This window comes from Gasterosteus aculeatus, chromosome 10 (assembly GCF_964276395.1).
Source record: "Gasterosteus aculeatus chromosome 10, fGasAcu3.hap1.1, whole genome shotgun sequence".
Lineage (NCBI taxonomy): Eukaryota > Metazoa > Chordata > Actinopteri > Perciformes > Gasterosteidae > Gasterosteus > Gasterosteus aculeatus.
Window position 1 is genome coordinate 11,981,642 of NC_135697.1, and position 18,481 is coordinate 12,000,122.

Consider the following 18,481-nt stretch of genomic DNA (forward strand, 5'->3'; position numbering starts at 1 on the left):
TGCAAGTGCATTGTAGTGGTTAAAGTGGGTGGTGTAAGAGTGAAGTGTTCAGATGGGTAATGGGAGAAGGCACTTCATTGCTGCGGGGGTTCCGGGCCTCTTTCTGAAACCCCCTCCCCAAGAAAGCAGCGCGGCCAGATTTGCTTGAGGGGGATAACGGCAATAACAAAGCCGGAGAAAAGAATACGATAACTGCGTTTTGTATGTGCTTTGGAAGGTGTGTGTGTGTGTGTGTGGACTCCGTACTAGGCGAACAGACAGGGCCCATCCATAACGCGGCGCCGCCCGGGGGGACGCGACACGGCAGCAGCACACAGGGACAGAAACTCACTTATTTTTAGATATAATGAATTTCCCTCCACTTTTATGGCCCTTCGTGTAGGGATAGAGATGGGGAGTACAGGTGGGAAGGTGGGAGGGGGGTGGGGGGCATATAGGCATGTAGGGCAAACGGGGGGGGGGGGGGTGGGGGTGGTAATGGACTGTAAAGCAGAGAGGGGGGGGGGGGCGGGGGTTTCCCCTCACAGAGAGAGAGAGAGAGAGAGAGGATGACTGGGGTCGATGTCAAAGTGCCCTCATGTCTCCAGGTTCTTTACCTTTCTCTTTTTAAACACCGTCAGTGATTTTGCTCACTGTCTCCTCAGCGCTTGAAGCGCTCTTCTTTTTTTACAAATGAACATGTAAATGTTTTCGTTAGATTTGTTGGCACGTTTTTATCTGCTGGCTTGTCAGACTCAAGCCCGTTATAGTGAGGGTGGTTCTCTGTCTGAGGACATTCTGTATCAGCTTCTTTCCTGTGAAAAGCACCTCATTACAGGGGGCAAGAATAACTTTGCTTTCCGCTTGCTCTTCTCCTGTGTTCACAGAAATGGGAGTAATTAGGCAAATCAAGGGCAGGCAAAAGGGAAAAGTTGGGTTTGCTGGCTCCACAATTTGTTTGCACCCGTACGTGCAAACACATGGACCTTCTGCTTGGCTCTTTGCGAGGCGTTTGGCTTCAGCTTCAGTGTTGCCCTTGAGCCAAACCTATGAGGAAAACCACTGAACAACTTATTTAACATCCACTCAGACAATATTACAACTGAGCGTTTCGGTTACTGTTCACTGTGTCACGTTTCTCTACAATATCAGCTCTTTCAACACAAATCCCACCTCTAATACGTTATGTTACGGGGATATTTGAGGTCTTACTTAAATAAAGAAAATTTCAATAAATTCTCACTGAGTATTTTTGTTTTAATAACTAACTTTTGTGGACGATCTCCTTCTCTTTGTATCTCGCTGCTAAACGAGGCCCTCTAAGGTTGCAAAGTGCTCAGACACGTATTAGTTTCTGCAGTTCTATTATTTATCCTTCCTACCCGGCACAATGGATGTGCAGTTCTATATGTTGGAGAGTTGCGTTGCCCAGGGCCTCTCTGACCGAGCTGTGTTTGCGTAGCAACCACGTGTGGTCATTCCACGCTACCTGCTAACAAAAGGGATTACGTTTCAAAACACACAGACGTTCCCCCTTCTCTCGTCTGTGAAACATTAGAATCCATCGGACAAGAAGAACGACCCATCGTTCATGCGACATGGATGCACGCACACACTGACCTTCCTTCTTGTCCTCTTGGATAGCTTTGGCTTTAGTGTCTGTGATGTCCTTAAACGAAGCTAGAAAGAGCACCACGTCTCCCTTCTCATTCTTAATTGGCACGATGTCCAGCAGGCACCAGAACAGCACAGCTGAAAGAAAGAGAGGAACACACTTATTAACGTCTTTACACGCCACCTCTGATGTAGCACTTGTGTGCGTGGAGCAGACGGATCAGTACGCCTATCTGCAGTTGGAGGTCCATGTGGAGGAGCCGATCTTTAAATAGACCACGTCGCGGTTCCCCGGGCGCAGCGAAAGATCAACCAATCTCTGAGGCCCCGTCTGCTGCTAAACGGATGCTGTTCGGAGGGTCAGCGCGAGAGGGCTCGTGGTCTTCGGTGTATCACTTATTTAGTTTCATTCATCAGAAAGATGTGTAAGGAAACTGATTATCATTCAGTCAGCCTTTAATACTAAACTTCTACAATCAATACGATATATTGGGTGGATGTTCAGTAGTTTTTGGTAAGATCCCTGAGGAAATACAGTTCTATGACGATGCAGACTACTACTAACAAGTTCTATTTATCAGTAACAATAAAATATCTTATGATTTGATTTGTATGTTTTTATCCAGAATAATAACACCAGATGACTATAGCAAAGTAACAAATGATATTTTTGATGGTTTACAAACGGTGGTCAGGAGTCTTTTATGCCAGCTGCTAAACCAAAAAAAAAAGGATCTCTAAAAGATCCTTCTGTGTCATTTACACCGCAGTGTTTTTTACAGGTACTTTCATCAGCTGTGGAGGATCTTTCAGGTCAGCTAATATTTTTGTCACCGTTCACCTTCACCCTCAAGTTCACGTTGATTTTGTCAGCCCGGATGTCTTCAAAACGGGTCATGGTCAACCTTTCATTCTTATCTATTCAGTGGAAATAAATTACAAATAGGGATTCCCCCACAGTCCCCCCCCCCCCCCCCCCCCCCTCCCCATCACTCCCACTCACTGAATCGCTCTTGCCTGGTGATGACTCATCACAGCGTTTTTGTCTTTACATGTGTGTGTGTGTGTGTGTGTGTGTGTGTGTGTGTGTGTGTGTGTGTGCGTGTGCGTGTGCGTGCGTGCGAACGTCTGCGCCCCTGCGAGACTAGGCCGTACTATCGAGCACGCAGCGAGAGACGGAGCGTTCCTGATTGCTCAGGCAGACAAATGGGGGACAAGTGGTGTCAGCTATACGTTTACTCTCAGGACGGCGCTGTGATGGAAGCAGAGAGCGGGATGAGACGGCGTGAAGAGGCAGGGAAAGGAAATGAGCACGGAAGACAGACGCACAGACAGACAGACAGTCTGTGCTCCTGTATGAAGGTCAAACGAACAGAAGGGATACAGATATTTTGAGGGGGAAGAAAGAAAAGACACCAAAGCCAGACAGAGTGGCGTAGACAGTCACATGGCATTAGCAGAGTTTTGTCTCTGCAAACTACACTAGTAGCAGTCATCGGCCAAATACACTGTAAAAAAAAAACATGAAAAGAAGGTGAAATGACTGGCAGCAGATGCTGCCAAATAAAAACCGTAAAATGAAGGTAAAATACCTTAATTCAAATGGTAATACTAGGAAAAATCTATAAATGTGTTTCTCTGTAAAATTGTTAAGAAAAATTTCTGTAAATGTATGGTTCTCGCACAAGTTATTTTACCTTAATTTTAGAGTTTTTGTTTGACAGCCGCTGCGGGCAGTCAATTGACCATTATTTTAAATGATTTGAATGTATTTTAAGAAAACAATAAGAGAAATATTTGTCATTATTAGCATAATACTTAAATTTACAATTGGACTGTTAATTTATAGATAATATCTTTATTTTTACAGAGTTTTGTACATAATTTTAAAAAACGCAAACTACTGTAAAAGTTATTTTCCGTAAAATTAGGATCTTTTTTACAGTGTAAAAAAACACTCCTAAATTGTCATATTTCTTTGATCACAAATTAAATTGCATTGAAACACTAATCTGTGTCTTTATTTTAGAAATAAACCCTCTCCCAAACATAAACTCAAACAGTGACTCTGAATAGATACAGTAGTTACGAGAGAAGGCCCCGTCACAGAAAGCATGGATACACCGATGGCGACATGTGCTCATTATTTCCGGCTCCATCGTGCTCGCTGGCCAGCTGGCTAATCAGGGAGGCGCACGCCGACCCCAACCGCACCCCGGCTCGCCGCCCGGCCTCAGTGTAATCAGAGGACGGACGGCGGGGCTGAAGAGTCACGAGCTGATGACTATGAAAGTTTAATGTGTGTCAACGTTAAATGATAACCGGAGGACTTGTGTGACTGATTGCTCGGCGTAATCAGCTTTTAATGAGAACGAGCCAATGGAAAAGTTTTATACGCCCATTAATCCAGCCCCTGCTTTCGCCCGTCCGTGATCCATGATCTCGGCCTATTTAAACGTGGCATCTCCAGAAATAGACGCAGATAACTGCCGTCCATTTTATGGGAATAACTAGGCAAAGTCCAACGCGGTGGCCCCCACCGCTAGCGTGCACAGGTAAAGTGGTAAAGTGACTGCACGCACTAGAGAGCAGCAATTAAACCAGCAACCAAAAGCAAAACTGTGTTGTTGTTTTCTTTCTTTTTTTTTTTTTTTTTTTTTTACTGTTTACCTGTTTTTTTGTAGAACATGATCTCGTCTTTAAACTCCTTTCGCTCCTCCAGGGCGTTGCCAATACTCAGGATGATGCTTTCGCTGGTCTCCGGCCCGTACAGGAACTTGCAGGCGCAGCTCTTCTGCATGACCTCGGCCCGCGAGCAGCCCGTGAGCTCGCAGAAGCCATCAGAGCAGTAGACGATGGGAAAGCCCTTCAACACCTGCGCATTAGCCAGGATGAAGTTGCTGTCTGCAGGAGAGAAACAGGCGAGGTGAGAGGACCACAGAGTGTTGAGGTAATTACGCCAGTCAGGCTGTGGGCGAATGGGAGTAAGGTGACACAGTTTTATCGCTCGCGCTCGTCCGAGACTTGGAGCTCATGGATGTTACTGATTTTAAAAGAATAATGCTTGAGTTGCATGCATCGATTTACAGTTTTTTTAAAATAAATGAAGTACATTGTTAAACAACATTTAACTTATCTTCCCATTGAATGCAGCGGCATCAAAAGGTAACATCCAAAGTGTTTTCCTGACTTTAAGTAATGAGGAGAAATTGGAAAAATTTGTTGAAAAATGTTTTTAAACTCCCATTGACTAAGCATAAAAACCGCTGTACTTCTGTTTGAGGAGTAAAAGCAGCTATATAAATAATTGTATTTATTTAGAGGTTATGATGTGTTGCAATCACATTTTTTTATGATCCTCAAATCACCAACTAGCAAAAACAGGTGTTGTTCACCAACTCCAGAGAAAAATGTTTATTTTGCTAAATGCTAAATGCTCACTTAGTTTTCTCGTCTTTGTTAGTGTTCAGCAAGCGGGGTGCAGTGAGTTTATCAGAGAACGTCTGGCTAAAAACAGCTGCCTGCCACGATATGAATATCAAGGAAGGTAATGAAGAGAGTGAGAGGGAACCAAACAATACATCTGCAAGCTGTAAACCTGAAAACAGTGAGCGGAAAGAAGCTGAAAGGAATTAAGACACTTTGTTTGATCAGAGCGGCATGACTGAAGGGTAACATTGGGACTTCTGTTTTCAGATTAACCACAGTCAGTTCATTTAGGATGTTGTACCACAGACAGGCTCCCACCACCCACCTTTTTAAACTTCCGATAATCCTAGTGGAAGCAAATTTCCACCGGTCATATTTACGGAGGTAGCTCAGCTGAATTGCTCTCAATTGCCATTCTGGCTAAAATGTGGCTTTTTAACCTCACGATTCACAAGCCCATGAGATCCTGAGCTCGTAGATGAAGGTCTGCGTGGGCTGCAACACAAAGGTCTTTTACCTCAATAAAGGACGGATTCATCTGCAAGTTGAAGAGCAGTTCGAATCGTGCTCTTGAAACTCATTCCTTCCAGTAGAGAAACTGACCTTGAACTGGTAACACTTTTATTGAGAGTTGCGCTCAGGGGAGGTTACGTGTTACGGAGACGTATGGCTGTAGGAAAGAGTGCGATGATAAAGCACGAGTGGTGAATCTGCGGGGGAATGTGCTGGAGTGCTGACAGTGAAAACAAAAATCACGTTAGCGCTGAAGTCGATCACAATTAATTGGACTATTAGTGTCTAGCAAATACGCGGTTGAAGTGGACCAGCTGTTTGTACCTGAATTCATCCATATAGACACACAAGAACAAAAACAGACACCCAACAAAGCGCAGAGCGATGCTGTGCTGATAGACAGCTAATGTTTAGACTACAATGCCTATTAAACAAGACAGTGGATCATTATGGTTTTGCAGATTCTATAATGCACGTGAAGTGTGTGTGAATTTGTGTGTGTGTGTGTGTGTGTGTACCTGCTAAAAGCAGCCCCTCAAACCACAGCACACACTCACGAACATATTTAAAAGCTACTTGCAGACAAATTATACCCGACACATTTGGAGACATTAGTATAATCACAGTGAATAATTGCATTGCACCCATTAAGCCGCACACTCACATACTGAAAAAAACAAAAGCAACATGAGCTTGTTTACAACCATTGGTTGAGACATTTTGCAAAGCGACTTGTTTTTAAATAACATTTCATTACAAAAATCTATTTTCTGCCTGAATAAATGCTCTTTCCAAACCCAAATGTTTAAATGTTTTCTCTTGTGTGTCGGCCTTCCTTCAGCGGAGAACAAAACCCTTGTGCTCAAGAAGAAAGCGTGAAATCTCCATGTTTCATTTAACATTTAGTGATCAAAACTAGTTTTGGTCTAGTTTTAAAACTGGTTTTATTGAAGCTTGGATCGTCTCTGTGATTTTATTTTTTACCAACACTATGTAAAGTATTTGCTCGGAACAACGAGCAAAGCATCGCTTTTGTTCCAATTAATTATTTTTTCGCGTAAATGCCGTAGAGTTGGATAAAATTGACATTTAATCAATATGTGTTTGGAGGACAGACTCATTCAAGTGCCAGACATACTGTGTAAATGCATCTATATTTGGCAGATTATTGTTTAATAGCTATTTGACACAGTTCCATGTATTGAAATTGGCATAAATATCTTGGAACAACAAGGAGATGTGCTTGGAATTTTGGTTATTATTTGAAAAACCCTCCAAAGCAAAGCAGGAGGGGACTCCTCTGTATAGAAGTCTTTAAGAAAATGAACCTACTCATTATATTCACAACTCAATAAACATTGCAAAGAGGTGACTGTGGTCTGAGTGGATAATTTCAATTCTTCTTTAATGCAGCAATGCAAGTTTTTTTTTGGAAATGATCAATAAAAACAACAATATGAAAAAGAGTTGAGGACTTGGGTAAGGGTTGATGTACATAAATGTTTAATCAAAGTTGGAACCATTACAATTATTTTATTAGAGAAATGTTGGCATACAAGGTCCTTACAAAGCTTTTTTTGGGGGGTGTTTTCTCCTCAAATTGTGCAGCTACAACTCAACTGATGTTCATCTTGTGATTCGCCTTTAAAAAAAGGCTTAAATTATGTCATTCTGTGTATTCTCAGCTACTCTCACACTTGGATTCCCATTTTCTTAACCTCTTTTTACGCTTTGTACTTTACACCAAGTAGCCGCATCCTTCCTTTTTCTTTATCTGGTTTTCTTCTTCTTCTATCCCTGGCTCCTTTCCTTCCTTCCTTTGCTAACACACCAGCATTACGCCCCCCCATTTTTACCTCCTACGACCCTCCAATATTCCTACCTTTGCTTCCTTCTTTCCTTCCCTTCATGATCCTCCTTTCTCTCAATCACTCCCAGGGTTCCCTCCCAGCTGTTCTTTATGTCACTCCTAGCGTTTTGGATCTCTTCACCTAATTAGTCTTCACCTCCTCTGTACCCTTGAAAATCCACCAGACTATCCCTTTTTTCCCCGATCCATTAATTTCCTTCTCTCTTTGCACATGTTCACCTTTCCCCCTTGCAGCCGGCCTCTACAAGAGCACAGCACAGGTTTTTAATGCATGCTACTCGTCAAAGATCATTTCAAGTGTAATTATATAATAAAAACACCAGTAAGAAAGTACACCAGATAGAAGATAAACACAAGTAGCCTTTAGCCAAGCCAGCTGCAAGGCTCGGAAACAGTTCATTTAAAATACCCTCAAAACTGAAATGATTTTAGCTGTAACCAAATGGTTTCAAGCTTCATTTATAACGTGAACTCAAACTCAAATTCTAAATCAGCACTCAAATGTCGAGCAGGCTTTTGGCGGCGTGGTGGAAGGGTTTCCGTTCCCTCGTGCTCCTGGGAGCCGTGTTGTTGGGGGCAATACCTCGTTTTGGGGTCAGCCGGGGCAACTTGTGATCAGAGGAGCGAGCAGAAAAGCGTTCAAGGGAACACATTTGTGATTCAAAAGCTCAGAAAAACTGAATTACTTTTGTGTGAACAGGTATTACACGTTTACTCAAACCAACACTGGGCCTGAGTTGGTCTCTATCGCAATGAGAAAACACTCAAAGAGGAATCACAGTGGGTTTGGATCGGAGGACGTGTTGGAGTTTACTTTCTCAGGTCTTTCTAGGTGGGTCAGGGGAAAAAACTGCACCGTCAGGTAACATTGCTTTGTCCCAGATTTGTGGTTTTAAACACATTCACAGATGCTCCACATGCACATCCACCAGCTGCCAGACAGCACTGTGACAACGCCCAAAGTAACCACTGAGCTATTTACAGCACAACAGTTCATATGACGGGTGAGCAAGCATAACAAACCAACAGAGTCATTGAAAGAAATAAAGAGCGTGGGTGGGTGTGGGGGTTTGATTTTTGTGTGGGAGAAAATGAACAATGATGGCTGGGCAGGCAAGGGGAAGCGAGGGGGACAGATCTCAGTGGAAAGGGGACACGGGGAGATGTGAAAAGTTGAGAGTAAGCGTGATGGAGCCACGGGCAGCGTAATGATGAAAGATGGAGATGGAGTGTAGTCAAAATTGGCAGCGAAGTGGAGCAGTGGATGGAGCGACCTCCTCACCTCTTTGCCAGAATTCGTGGCGGCCTCTCAGAAACCTCTCCAGAGCAGTCACATAACCACAAAAGAAGTCACTCTAGAGTTGCCATAGTAACAACTGACACACACCATAGCAACCAAGGTTACAATCGAACAGTGTCTTGTATGCTGAATCTAGTCAACACTGTAATTTGATCAATGCTGCAGGTAAAAGTTGCTGCGCGTCGTCAGGAAATTGCAGGTATCAACTTATCTGGGTTGATGTCGGAGAATAAACAGATGTATTAATTGGCGCACAAATACGGAGCCGTTCAGTGGTAATTCTCTCAAGCCGCACAACTGAAAAGACAGAATCAATAGACAAAGCACACAACTCAATCACTTGTGTGGTATTTCATCACACAGTCCCCCAGGCTCTCACCAATTGAAACATTTCACACATTTCTTTCCATTTTCTATGTGTGCCCTTCAGCTTTCTTTTGTTTTAAATCTACCTGTCCGCATAGGTATCTTTTACAATTTCTGTCATAGCTTCATCTCTTGCTAACAAATCCGGTCATTAAAAATGATATAATAATAATTCATTCTAGAGATATCTCTAAGACATCAGACTTCCACTGCTAAAACTCTGTTCGTCAATCGTGTGGAGTCATATATAGACCATTTAGAGACGCTGATTAGGAGCGGAATCCCTCTCATTAGGCGATTTAACAAGTCAAAACGTCAACGGGAACGAGGAGAAATTCATTCAGGCGTCCCAGTTTGGTGGAAAAGACTGTGTACCTTTCAAGTGCACAGCAATCATCAAGTTTTGATGATAATGGCTTTATTCTCTTCACAACATACTTTGTGAAGACAAAGCCAGTGGCCACTGCTGGGTGAAAATAAGTATACACTTTCCAAACTAAACCAATGCAATGTTAACCATGTGGGTAAATTATAATTATAAATATATATTATTAAATTATGGATAAGAATTATTGCAGGAAACCTGGTGCTGATTAATATGACTTAAATATATATTGTCACAGTACAAGTAGCTCATCTCTACGTCACCAAGCTTCCAGCACCACTCATTTCAAGAGGGGGCGTGAATAAATTTCCCTCTGCTACTTTTGGGTGTAACGGGGCACGAGGTCAGTACTTTGACTTAGTTTAATAGAAAATGGGTTCCTCTGTATAATACATTCACCAGGATACAGCACAGGTTTAGACTCTCTGCTACATTCCTACCTGAGATGAAACGGCCCAGATAAGTGGGCTTTGGAGAAAATGGGAACAGCGGTGCCAATCCACTGCCGACAAGCGAGACCCCTCTGCACCCTGCAGCGCTGCAGTGATGATGATTGATTACCCCCTCACAGTCTCATAACTGCATCTTTTACAGTAATTCTCCAGCCAAGGACAGCATTAGACCTGCTTTTTCACAAGTTGGTGTGATTAGATTGTTAGATAACAAAGTGCTCAGCTTCTATTAGAGGAATTAAGAAGTTTCAGATGTTGTTGATGCTGCGAGAGATGGATTCCTAACAAAGAATCCAGTTGATCTCTTCTTTAACAAACCTCAGCGATCAGCTCCCTGGGTTCCTACAGGTCACAAAGTCAAGTGGTGAGACTGATCCATGGTGACAACAACAATACATCCTCTGATTTCTGATTGTGAGTCACTGTTTCTTCTATTGTATGCAAAAAGGCCGTGACGGGGGGAGTTTTTACACACTCGCCTAGCAGCAAAGTAGTGATCATGGTGGGGGGGATACCGCAGAAACCTTTTAACACCTCAATTAGATGTGCTGCGTGCAAAGATATTTAGTCAGTGGAGCTAAAAAAAACACACACATCTATTCAAAGAGTTAACCATAAAGTTCTGCAACAAGTGCTGAAAATTGCACACTTTCCATTTCGGTTTTTGCTTTTTCTTCTCTCAGTCCTTCTTTACACACACATATGCATCTCTCTCGATCTCTCTCTCTCTTTTTCATTCACATACACACTTTAAAGTACCGACTCAACGCGCAGCGTTGGCATCACTGATTGTGACAGTAATTACCTGCCCAGTGGAGGTGGAACTAGTCTGTGCCGAGAGCTAGAAAGTAGCAATCTAGAGGAGTAGTGGGGGATGGGGAGCGCCGGGAGACTTTACACAGCCCTCTGCTGCGGCTCCACCTCCAAGCCGTCTGCCTAGTTTGGCAGAAGGACAGCCCGAGGCCGTCTTCATCACTCCAACGCAGCCCGCCATCGGTTGACACAAAGGCAAGTCAGCAAGTTTTCCTGAACTGGTGACGAGACAGCATGGCTGCAGTTTCGAGGTATTAAATGACAGTTTGCGGTCCGCACGGATGTAATGATTCATTTTGAAGTGCAGTTGAGTGACAAGCAGTGGTGGAATGTACACACGTACATGTATGCAAGTCTTGTACTTAAGTACTGAGCAACACCATTCTATTTATTTTTTGCCTCACAACACAGAGGGGAGTGTGATGTGATAATTTACTACTTATCTTTCCAGTTGTATACAAAGTATCCCAAATTGGCTCCACATCACAATGCTTATAAATGTATGCTATTTCTATTTTTAAGTAAGATATTTCAGTACTTCCACCTCTGGGGATACGGCCACTTATACAGAAGGCCAAGTAGAAAGGTAAGATGCTTACTCTACATTTATATTCCACACTGAAACATGTACAATCGCTTCAAAAGACTAAGTGACTGTAACCAGCAGCCTCACCACTGAGGGACAGGTGCGGGGGTTCATCACCTGGATGGCACACTGTGGTAGTTATGACAGAAGGTGTCCCAGCACCCTCACAGTCGTCCCGGTGCAGAGCCACACACACATTCTGTTACTTCTGTCACACTACGAGCAAACAGGGACACACCGATCGTCACACTGACCAGAGGTGTTTGCGTCCGTCAAACCGACGAGTTGACAAAACACAAACGCTGTTGGTCGTTTGAAAAGGTTATGAAATCAATTTTGTGGACTTTGTTCAAAATATACAGCAATGCCGTCAAAGTCAGCAGTAGAATGCTGTTAGAATATGAGGTACCATAACTGAGAGACGCTCTATGTCCAACACGTGAGCTTATTAAATTGGATTTATTCCGTAAGTTTCCACTTGTCTCTGTAACCACAAGGTTATTCTTTGAACACCATTATTTTAATTGAACTTAAAACTCAACTGCCTTTAACTTGTGATGCTATGTTTTTGTTGCTTACAGTTATATCATAACGTTTCTTTATATTGTAAGTTTCTGTTTTCATCATATAGAGTACCTTTGATTTCTGTTTAAAGCACCATACAAATGAGATGTATTATTGCTATTATTGATTTATTTAAATAAACCTCATTGTGAACACGGACCCCTCTCTTTTTGTTACCAGTAAAAGTGTAATCAATTTCAAAGGCCACCTTTAGGACTTTTCAATGAGTGCAAATCAAGACAAAGACTTGCTGACTTTCCCCTTCATCCATTTATCACACAGCGTTTCCAGGTTTGACCTGCCTCCCCGGGCTTTTGGATGAACCCGGCGTACCCCTTATATTTGCTCCTGGCCAGGCCATCAGAGCCAATTTGTCCAGTCGGGCTCCACTGCCTCCAGTCTGCACTGTCTTACAGCTGAAATCCAACATCCATTTCCTCTGCCAGCTCAAGGACAACCCATTTGTGCTGTACAGTACCTCTCCTATTTCCTTGTGTTAGAGCTGCTGCTCAGGTGAATGTTTGTTGCCACTCGACATATGGCCTCCTCTTACTCATGCAGTGGTGCTCAACCAGCAAAATATGGGTACCGAAATAGGAGATGTCTGTGGATAATATAATGGCTCGCTGCGCGGTATGAACATACCAGACAAAATGGAAAGAAGTCCCAAATAGAAGAGCATGAGTGGGGTCATGAGGTGAGTTTATGTTGCAAGATACATTATTATCCCTGATGTCTATGACTAGGATTTTAAAAATAAGTGGAACAAAGAGAAGTGTGGAAGGCTTTATATTAATGCACTAGTGCATCATCGTAACTAACAGAATTGGAATGAAAAGCAAAACCAAGCAAACCTTTGGAATAAATGCATGACCATGCAGGGATGTAACCCTTAAAAGTCTGAACATGAATTCAAACCGAAGGGGGAGAGAGGGTTGGGCCTGGACAATGACAGCAGGGCGGCTCATCTTAACTAAACCTGAATCCTCCAAGAGGAAAAAGATCATTATGAAGAAAAAAGTCTAGTAAGATTTTTTTTTCAAAAGGTCAAAGTTCAGACAAAAGTTGTCGTTTAGAGATGGCTCACTGTAGCTTCTCTCCTTCAGCCTGGGGAAATACTTGCTGCAATGCCGCCGACCAATTAATTTTGATAAATGTGATTTCAGACCGTCGGGAGGGAGGCTGCAGGGCACGTGGGGCCAAATAGCAGATAATAAAGCTCAACCTCACGGAGGAAAAGGTAAATAAAAAGAAAAATCACGTGTGGTCAAAAAGTTGAATTCATTCAGTTGTGTCCTCAGCCATTTACCATCAAATAAATGACCGGGCTGCAACTCGTGAGGCGGCAGCGAACCGGGCGTCGCTGTCCGCGGTGCTGAGCGTTCAGCCTCCAGCACCGCGGACAGCGACGGACTCAACCTGCTCTTTGTCGCGGGAAACAATTCCAAGGAAACCGTATTTGACATTTGACAAGTTAAAGTCTGTCTTAGCAAAAAAATACATCTGGTGTCCTGCTGTCTGGACCGTTTACAACAGGTACAACAAATCGAGATCCTGAGATGATTGCAAGGCTTTTAATGAAGGAAGGACACCAGAGGATAGAAGGCGGCTGGAAACTTCTAACAAACGCGCTACCTGCAAAAGAAAAACCAAAGGATGCAAGTGTTTGAAATAAAAAATAAAAGCAAACTTACGAGTTCCATCAAACCGAGTGGCTATAGTGTCCAGAAACGTGTTCTGCGGCGCTAATAATCCTTTCATCACAGGCATGTTCCCTGCTTGATATCGAAGTCCTCATCAAAGTTACTGTAGAGATGGCGCAAGTCGTCCTAATGTGTGTGTCGATCCCATCTAAGCCGCGGAACCTATTTGAATAAGGAGCCCTCCGGTACAACGCGATCCCCAGTCGGCGGAGAGTGCACGCGCGATTCGCGCGCCCGCGCGCGTCCGGGGCTTCTCATTGCGTGTGACAAGAAGAGATGAAGCCCACAGGTGCAGTTCAGGTGGAAGCGGGGCCGACCGTGACAGAGAGCGCGGCTCTCTGTCAGCGATGCCATTATTATGAGGCTGGATTCGATGATGGTGTTTTCCACAGCGGGCAATGGAGGGAGACATCAATCTCTGCTCAACAACAACAACAACGACGACGACAATGGGTGCAGAGGCACTGCTTTTATTGACATTTATTTGTTGTTATCTTATAGCTTTTGCAGATATCAGTTTTCACAAGCCAGCTAATAGCTTAATCAATGGAAATCCCATCAAAAACAATGCACATTGCTTTTACTTATACTTTTATTTCTATTTACATGTTTTCACCTGCAAAAAGCTCCACTGTTACCCGAAATGTTCTTTAAATGTGTCCAATTAAAGACCAACTCACTAAATCGTAAATATTCAATTCTACGTGAAAGTGTATATAATGAAGATCATTTTCCCATGTCAATATGTATATATATATGGACACATTCATTTAAAGAACATTTCGGGTAACAGTGGGGGTTTTGCAGGAGAAAACATGTAAATAGAAATAAAGGTATGTCCAGGCATTATGCAAAAAGAACAATCCAACCAAAGGGGAGGGAGAGGCAGAGAAAGGTCAACAGCATTTCTACCTTCCATCCCTCCTCCACAGGACCTGAGTTGTGCAGCCGTTGCATTGATGTGAAACCAGTTGCACAGCTGCAGAGTCAACCTGCACTGCTCTCACCAAGTGTAACCGTGCTACACGTCAGCAGGCGCACACCTCGGCTTCATTGCCGTCTAGAGGTAAAATCTAAACACTAAAACGACATAAACCTAAACACTTTGGAGACTCTAGATCATGATTAACATACAACTGTTCATCAGATCGATCTTCGGCCCCATGGCGCCCTCATGTGGAGAGTAAAGGGCCATGCATGTTTCACCACACCAAATTACTGTATTAATCCCAATGCAACCTGAAAATGCAGATTTGTTTATACATCAATGTCCATAATAAGATTTATAAAAATGTTGAAATTAGTTAGTAGAATTTTGGTAGAATTTTTTTAAACTCCAGAATATATGGATATGCATATATGGTGTTTGAGGTTTCAAATCGAAAAGTTATCCTACTAAACCGATTTAACTACCTCGTGACAAAAACCCTCCTTCCTCTAAGAGAGTGGAAAACCACAATATTTTGACATTCACAGGTTAGTTGGATCCCCAAAACAAGCCGATGCCCCATCGCCTTAGAGCTCATTTTGATCAGATGGACCACCAGCTGATATGTTGACAAAGGCCAAGAGGCCAAATTGGTTCTTGTGCAAATCTTAATGAATGACGTGCGGGCAATTTTGATCAAATAATAACAACCATAATGAAATGAACTCAAGTACTTTTCAAATATCAGTTTGCAAACTCTACTCTGTAAATCCAAAAATGGGATTGCACCCAAAGTTTTTCAATTACACGCATCACGTTGCAAGCGAAAGACACCTCCAGCAAGGAACAAACCTGGAGAACGTCCACACACACACACACACACACACACACACACACACGTATCCAGGCAAAACATGTCAGACAGAACCAAACTCAAATCTAGGCCAATCGCATTACACCCAGTGCCACTGCGCCAAACACCAAAAGTCAAGAGTTGTGCCTCCTACTCAAATCCTCCACAACTGTGAAGCAACTGTTACAGCTGTTATGTCATTATAGACAAAGTGAGGTCATCGGGTGCTCTAAGGCTGACTGCTGTGAGTCATATATATCACCTCCGTGGTTCTAAACAGCCACACACGTTCTATGTGCCTATGTGTGCCCATTCAAAGGACATGCATGACAGGGGAAAGGAAACATGTCAGTCATGTCCCTGAGGTGAGCCGAGCAGAGATATACTTCCATAAACGTGTCTACTGATTCAAATTAGAACAGACAGCCAACGCACAGCGATGCTTCACCTGAGTAATTAAGTGCTTAATGCATCATTTAATCCTGATCACCACTCAAAAGTGTGTGTGTGTGTGTGTGTGTGCGTGCGTGCGTGCGTGTGTGTGCATGTGTTTCAAAGTTATGTTGGTACTGAAGTGACAGTTGAGTCCAAGTGATTCAATGTTTTTCACAGTGTTACCTCACCAGAAGCTTCATTAAACAACATCTCCATGTTTCTTTATTGTGCACATATGTTCACGTTAAATGCCTTGTTATGGTGCCGCACAGGGCTGCACACTGAAAGCCAGCTATTGTCTTTTTATGCAAAGCAAAAACACTCGGAGCTTTAACATACACTAAGAGCATTCAACTACAAAAGAAGTAGACATAAACCACGTTTATTAGCATCATTCACACCTGATAGATTACATTTTTAAAAAGACAAAACAGTAGTGCATAATTAAAAGTACTGTAATGTTTTATTTTGACTTGTGCGCTTGTTTTGTGAGTGATGTGCTGCTCTGCTGTGATCTGAACTGCATTCCTCTGTGTCTCTGTGTTTATTGCTTTCACTATTAGCGGTCTTGGTTAATCTGAACTCTAATCAGATCTGCCCATGTGCCTCCATACAGCCGGGCGTTTAAGACTCCCTCGCCGCGTTGCAGAGGCAACAGTGTGCGGGCATTTTAACTTACCGTTTTTTTTACGATGCTCTCGGGTGCTGTACAGGAAGTGGGCACGGCTGTTTAAAGATACAGCTATAAGTCCATGTGACGCAATTTGACGGAGCTGATCGCCCATTTGCAGCATGTACACATCCACTCTCTGCACAAGATAACCAAGCAAATGTGAAAATGGCACATAACTTATAATGCTGTCTTCTAACCCTTTTGACCTTTGTCCTGTCTTCTCATCCTTATTTCAAGGAGAGACCGCTGTCAGCCCTGCTTCTGCCACAATGCCAAATAAGATTATTATATGGATATGTAATGTGTGGACATATTCGAGGTTTCTAGACTTGCTTGTGTCTGATTAGAGGCATTTACTCCCATTAAATCAAAGACAAAATGCACTTAAAGAAGATAGGCCTTCTCACTGGACATGTAACTCTCACAGTAGATTGAAATTGAACAAGTTTTATTACTTGATAGTTACAGTTAATCCAGCGGTTCCCAACCTGGAAATGTCACAAAATATATCTGAAGGGGGGTGTGACACAATTAACTTTTCTTAAATTAATTTTGAAAAGAGTTTTTAAAAGTTCATTATTTTCTCAAAAATGCAATGCATTGTAAAAAAAAAGCATACAGGTATAGTACAAGTACCTCCAAAATTGTATTGAAGTACTTAATTCACTTTCTGCCACTGCAAAAGGAGACAGACGGTGTTTCAGTCTGTCAGTCAGCACAAACACATCCGTGTCTTCGTGGAGGTTTTCTGTGTGCATCTTCAGACAAACTCCAAGAGCACGAGAAACAGAGATGTGCAATACTGAGTGTTGCCAATCTATTTTCCCCTTTTAACACGCCGATATGATGCCGCCGCCCATCTAATGGCAGTAGGCTCACTAACCACATCATGAGTTTATAATAACCACATCACATCCATGGCGAATGAGGTGGAATGAAAATCTAACCCAATTTGGAGAGATACACGACTGTGTGAGTAGTAGGGTGTCCCCTGAGATGAGGCTCCGATTGAAGGAGCCGTATGCTGCACTGGTAGCATGCTCTGTGAGCGTGTAATGGTCTTAATTATCATTTAGCATGCCAGCCTCATTGATGATGTATCAAGCCAGTGATAAAATAGTAGAGCGCAAAGAGAGAGAGAGAGAGAGAGATATGAACATATCAACACTTAAAGGCACAGGCACTCACTAAACAGTGGTACTCATCCTTAAACGCACAGACACACACACACATACACACTCACTCACAGACAGAACAGCAAAGTTATACAGCATCATACCCAGAGGTGCAATTTGAGTGATACACACACACGTTTCCATCCAGCTGAGTGACATCTCTCTCTCTGAATTAGTCACGATGAATGATGTGTAACCAGCCGTGACTCGTTCTGGCTGGGGAGATAGATAATTCACTTTGTTTAATTAGTCAAAAGTAGTAGAGCATGCTCTACCCCCCCAAACATACACTCTGGTTGTGCAGCGTCCACACGGCTGTGTGATCTCAGAGAGACAGTGATCACACCGGTGTAACATTTCACGGGGCAAGGCTCTGAATCTTATCTGCCACACTGAGGGATCTGTGACTCTTCCTGCTGCCCTTTGCCTGGTTGTACCTTGACAGAGATTTCAGACAACAATTTGGGGATCACAGCTCCAGAGCCGCATCTCGTGCGCAGGGGAACACCGGCTGGTACTCGGCTGAAAGTTTGTGCGATCAGGAGGCTGTTGGCTGAGTAACAAAACTTTGAGGTACAGTGATGAACAATTTTCCTTTCATGGCTTTTTTATGAGGTCCGGCTGCTTTCTGATGGACCTGTTCTGAGATGATTTACAGTGTGGTTTGAATTTGTTCATGATTAAAGTCAAATGCTCGTTGTTAGAAATAGTACTCCTAGTAAGTTGTATGTGAAGAACTATCATGCTGTGTAATAGATAGAGTAAGGACAACTATATTGTTAAATAATAGAATTTGCTACAATATATTGCACATATGCTACACTATAATATACTATCCTGTAC

At 42.9% G+C, this 18,481-nt stretch overlaps 1 protein-coding gene across 1 annotated transcript in view; it reads right to left on the reverse strand.

Annotated features, from left to right (window-relative positions):
- The window catches only part of kcnh8 (potassium voltage-gated channel, subfamily H (eag-related), member 8), a 34,386-nt gene extending 20,483 nt beyond the window's left edge, over positions 1-13,903 (reverse strand). The window contains exons 1-3 of the mRNA XM_040189518.2: positions 13,566-13,903; positions 4,264-4,497; positions 1,600-1,731 (exon numbers count right to left, since the gene is read on the reverse strand). Coding sequence (XP_040045452.2) covers positions 1,600-1,731; positions 4,264-4,497; positions 13,566-13,641 — 442 coding nt within the window. The 5' untranslated portion in view covers positions 13,642-13,903. The remainder of the gene's footprint in view (positions 1-1,599; positions 1,732-4,263; positions 4,498-13,565) is intronic.
- Positions 13,904-18,481: the final 4,578 nt, after the last annotated feature.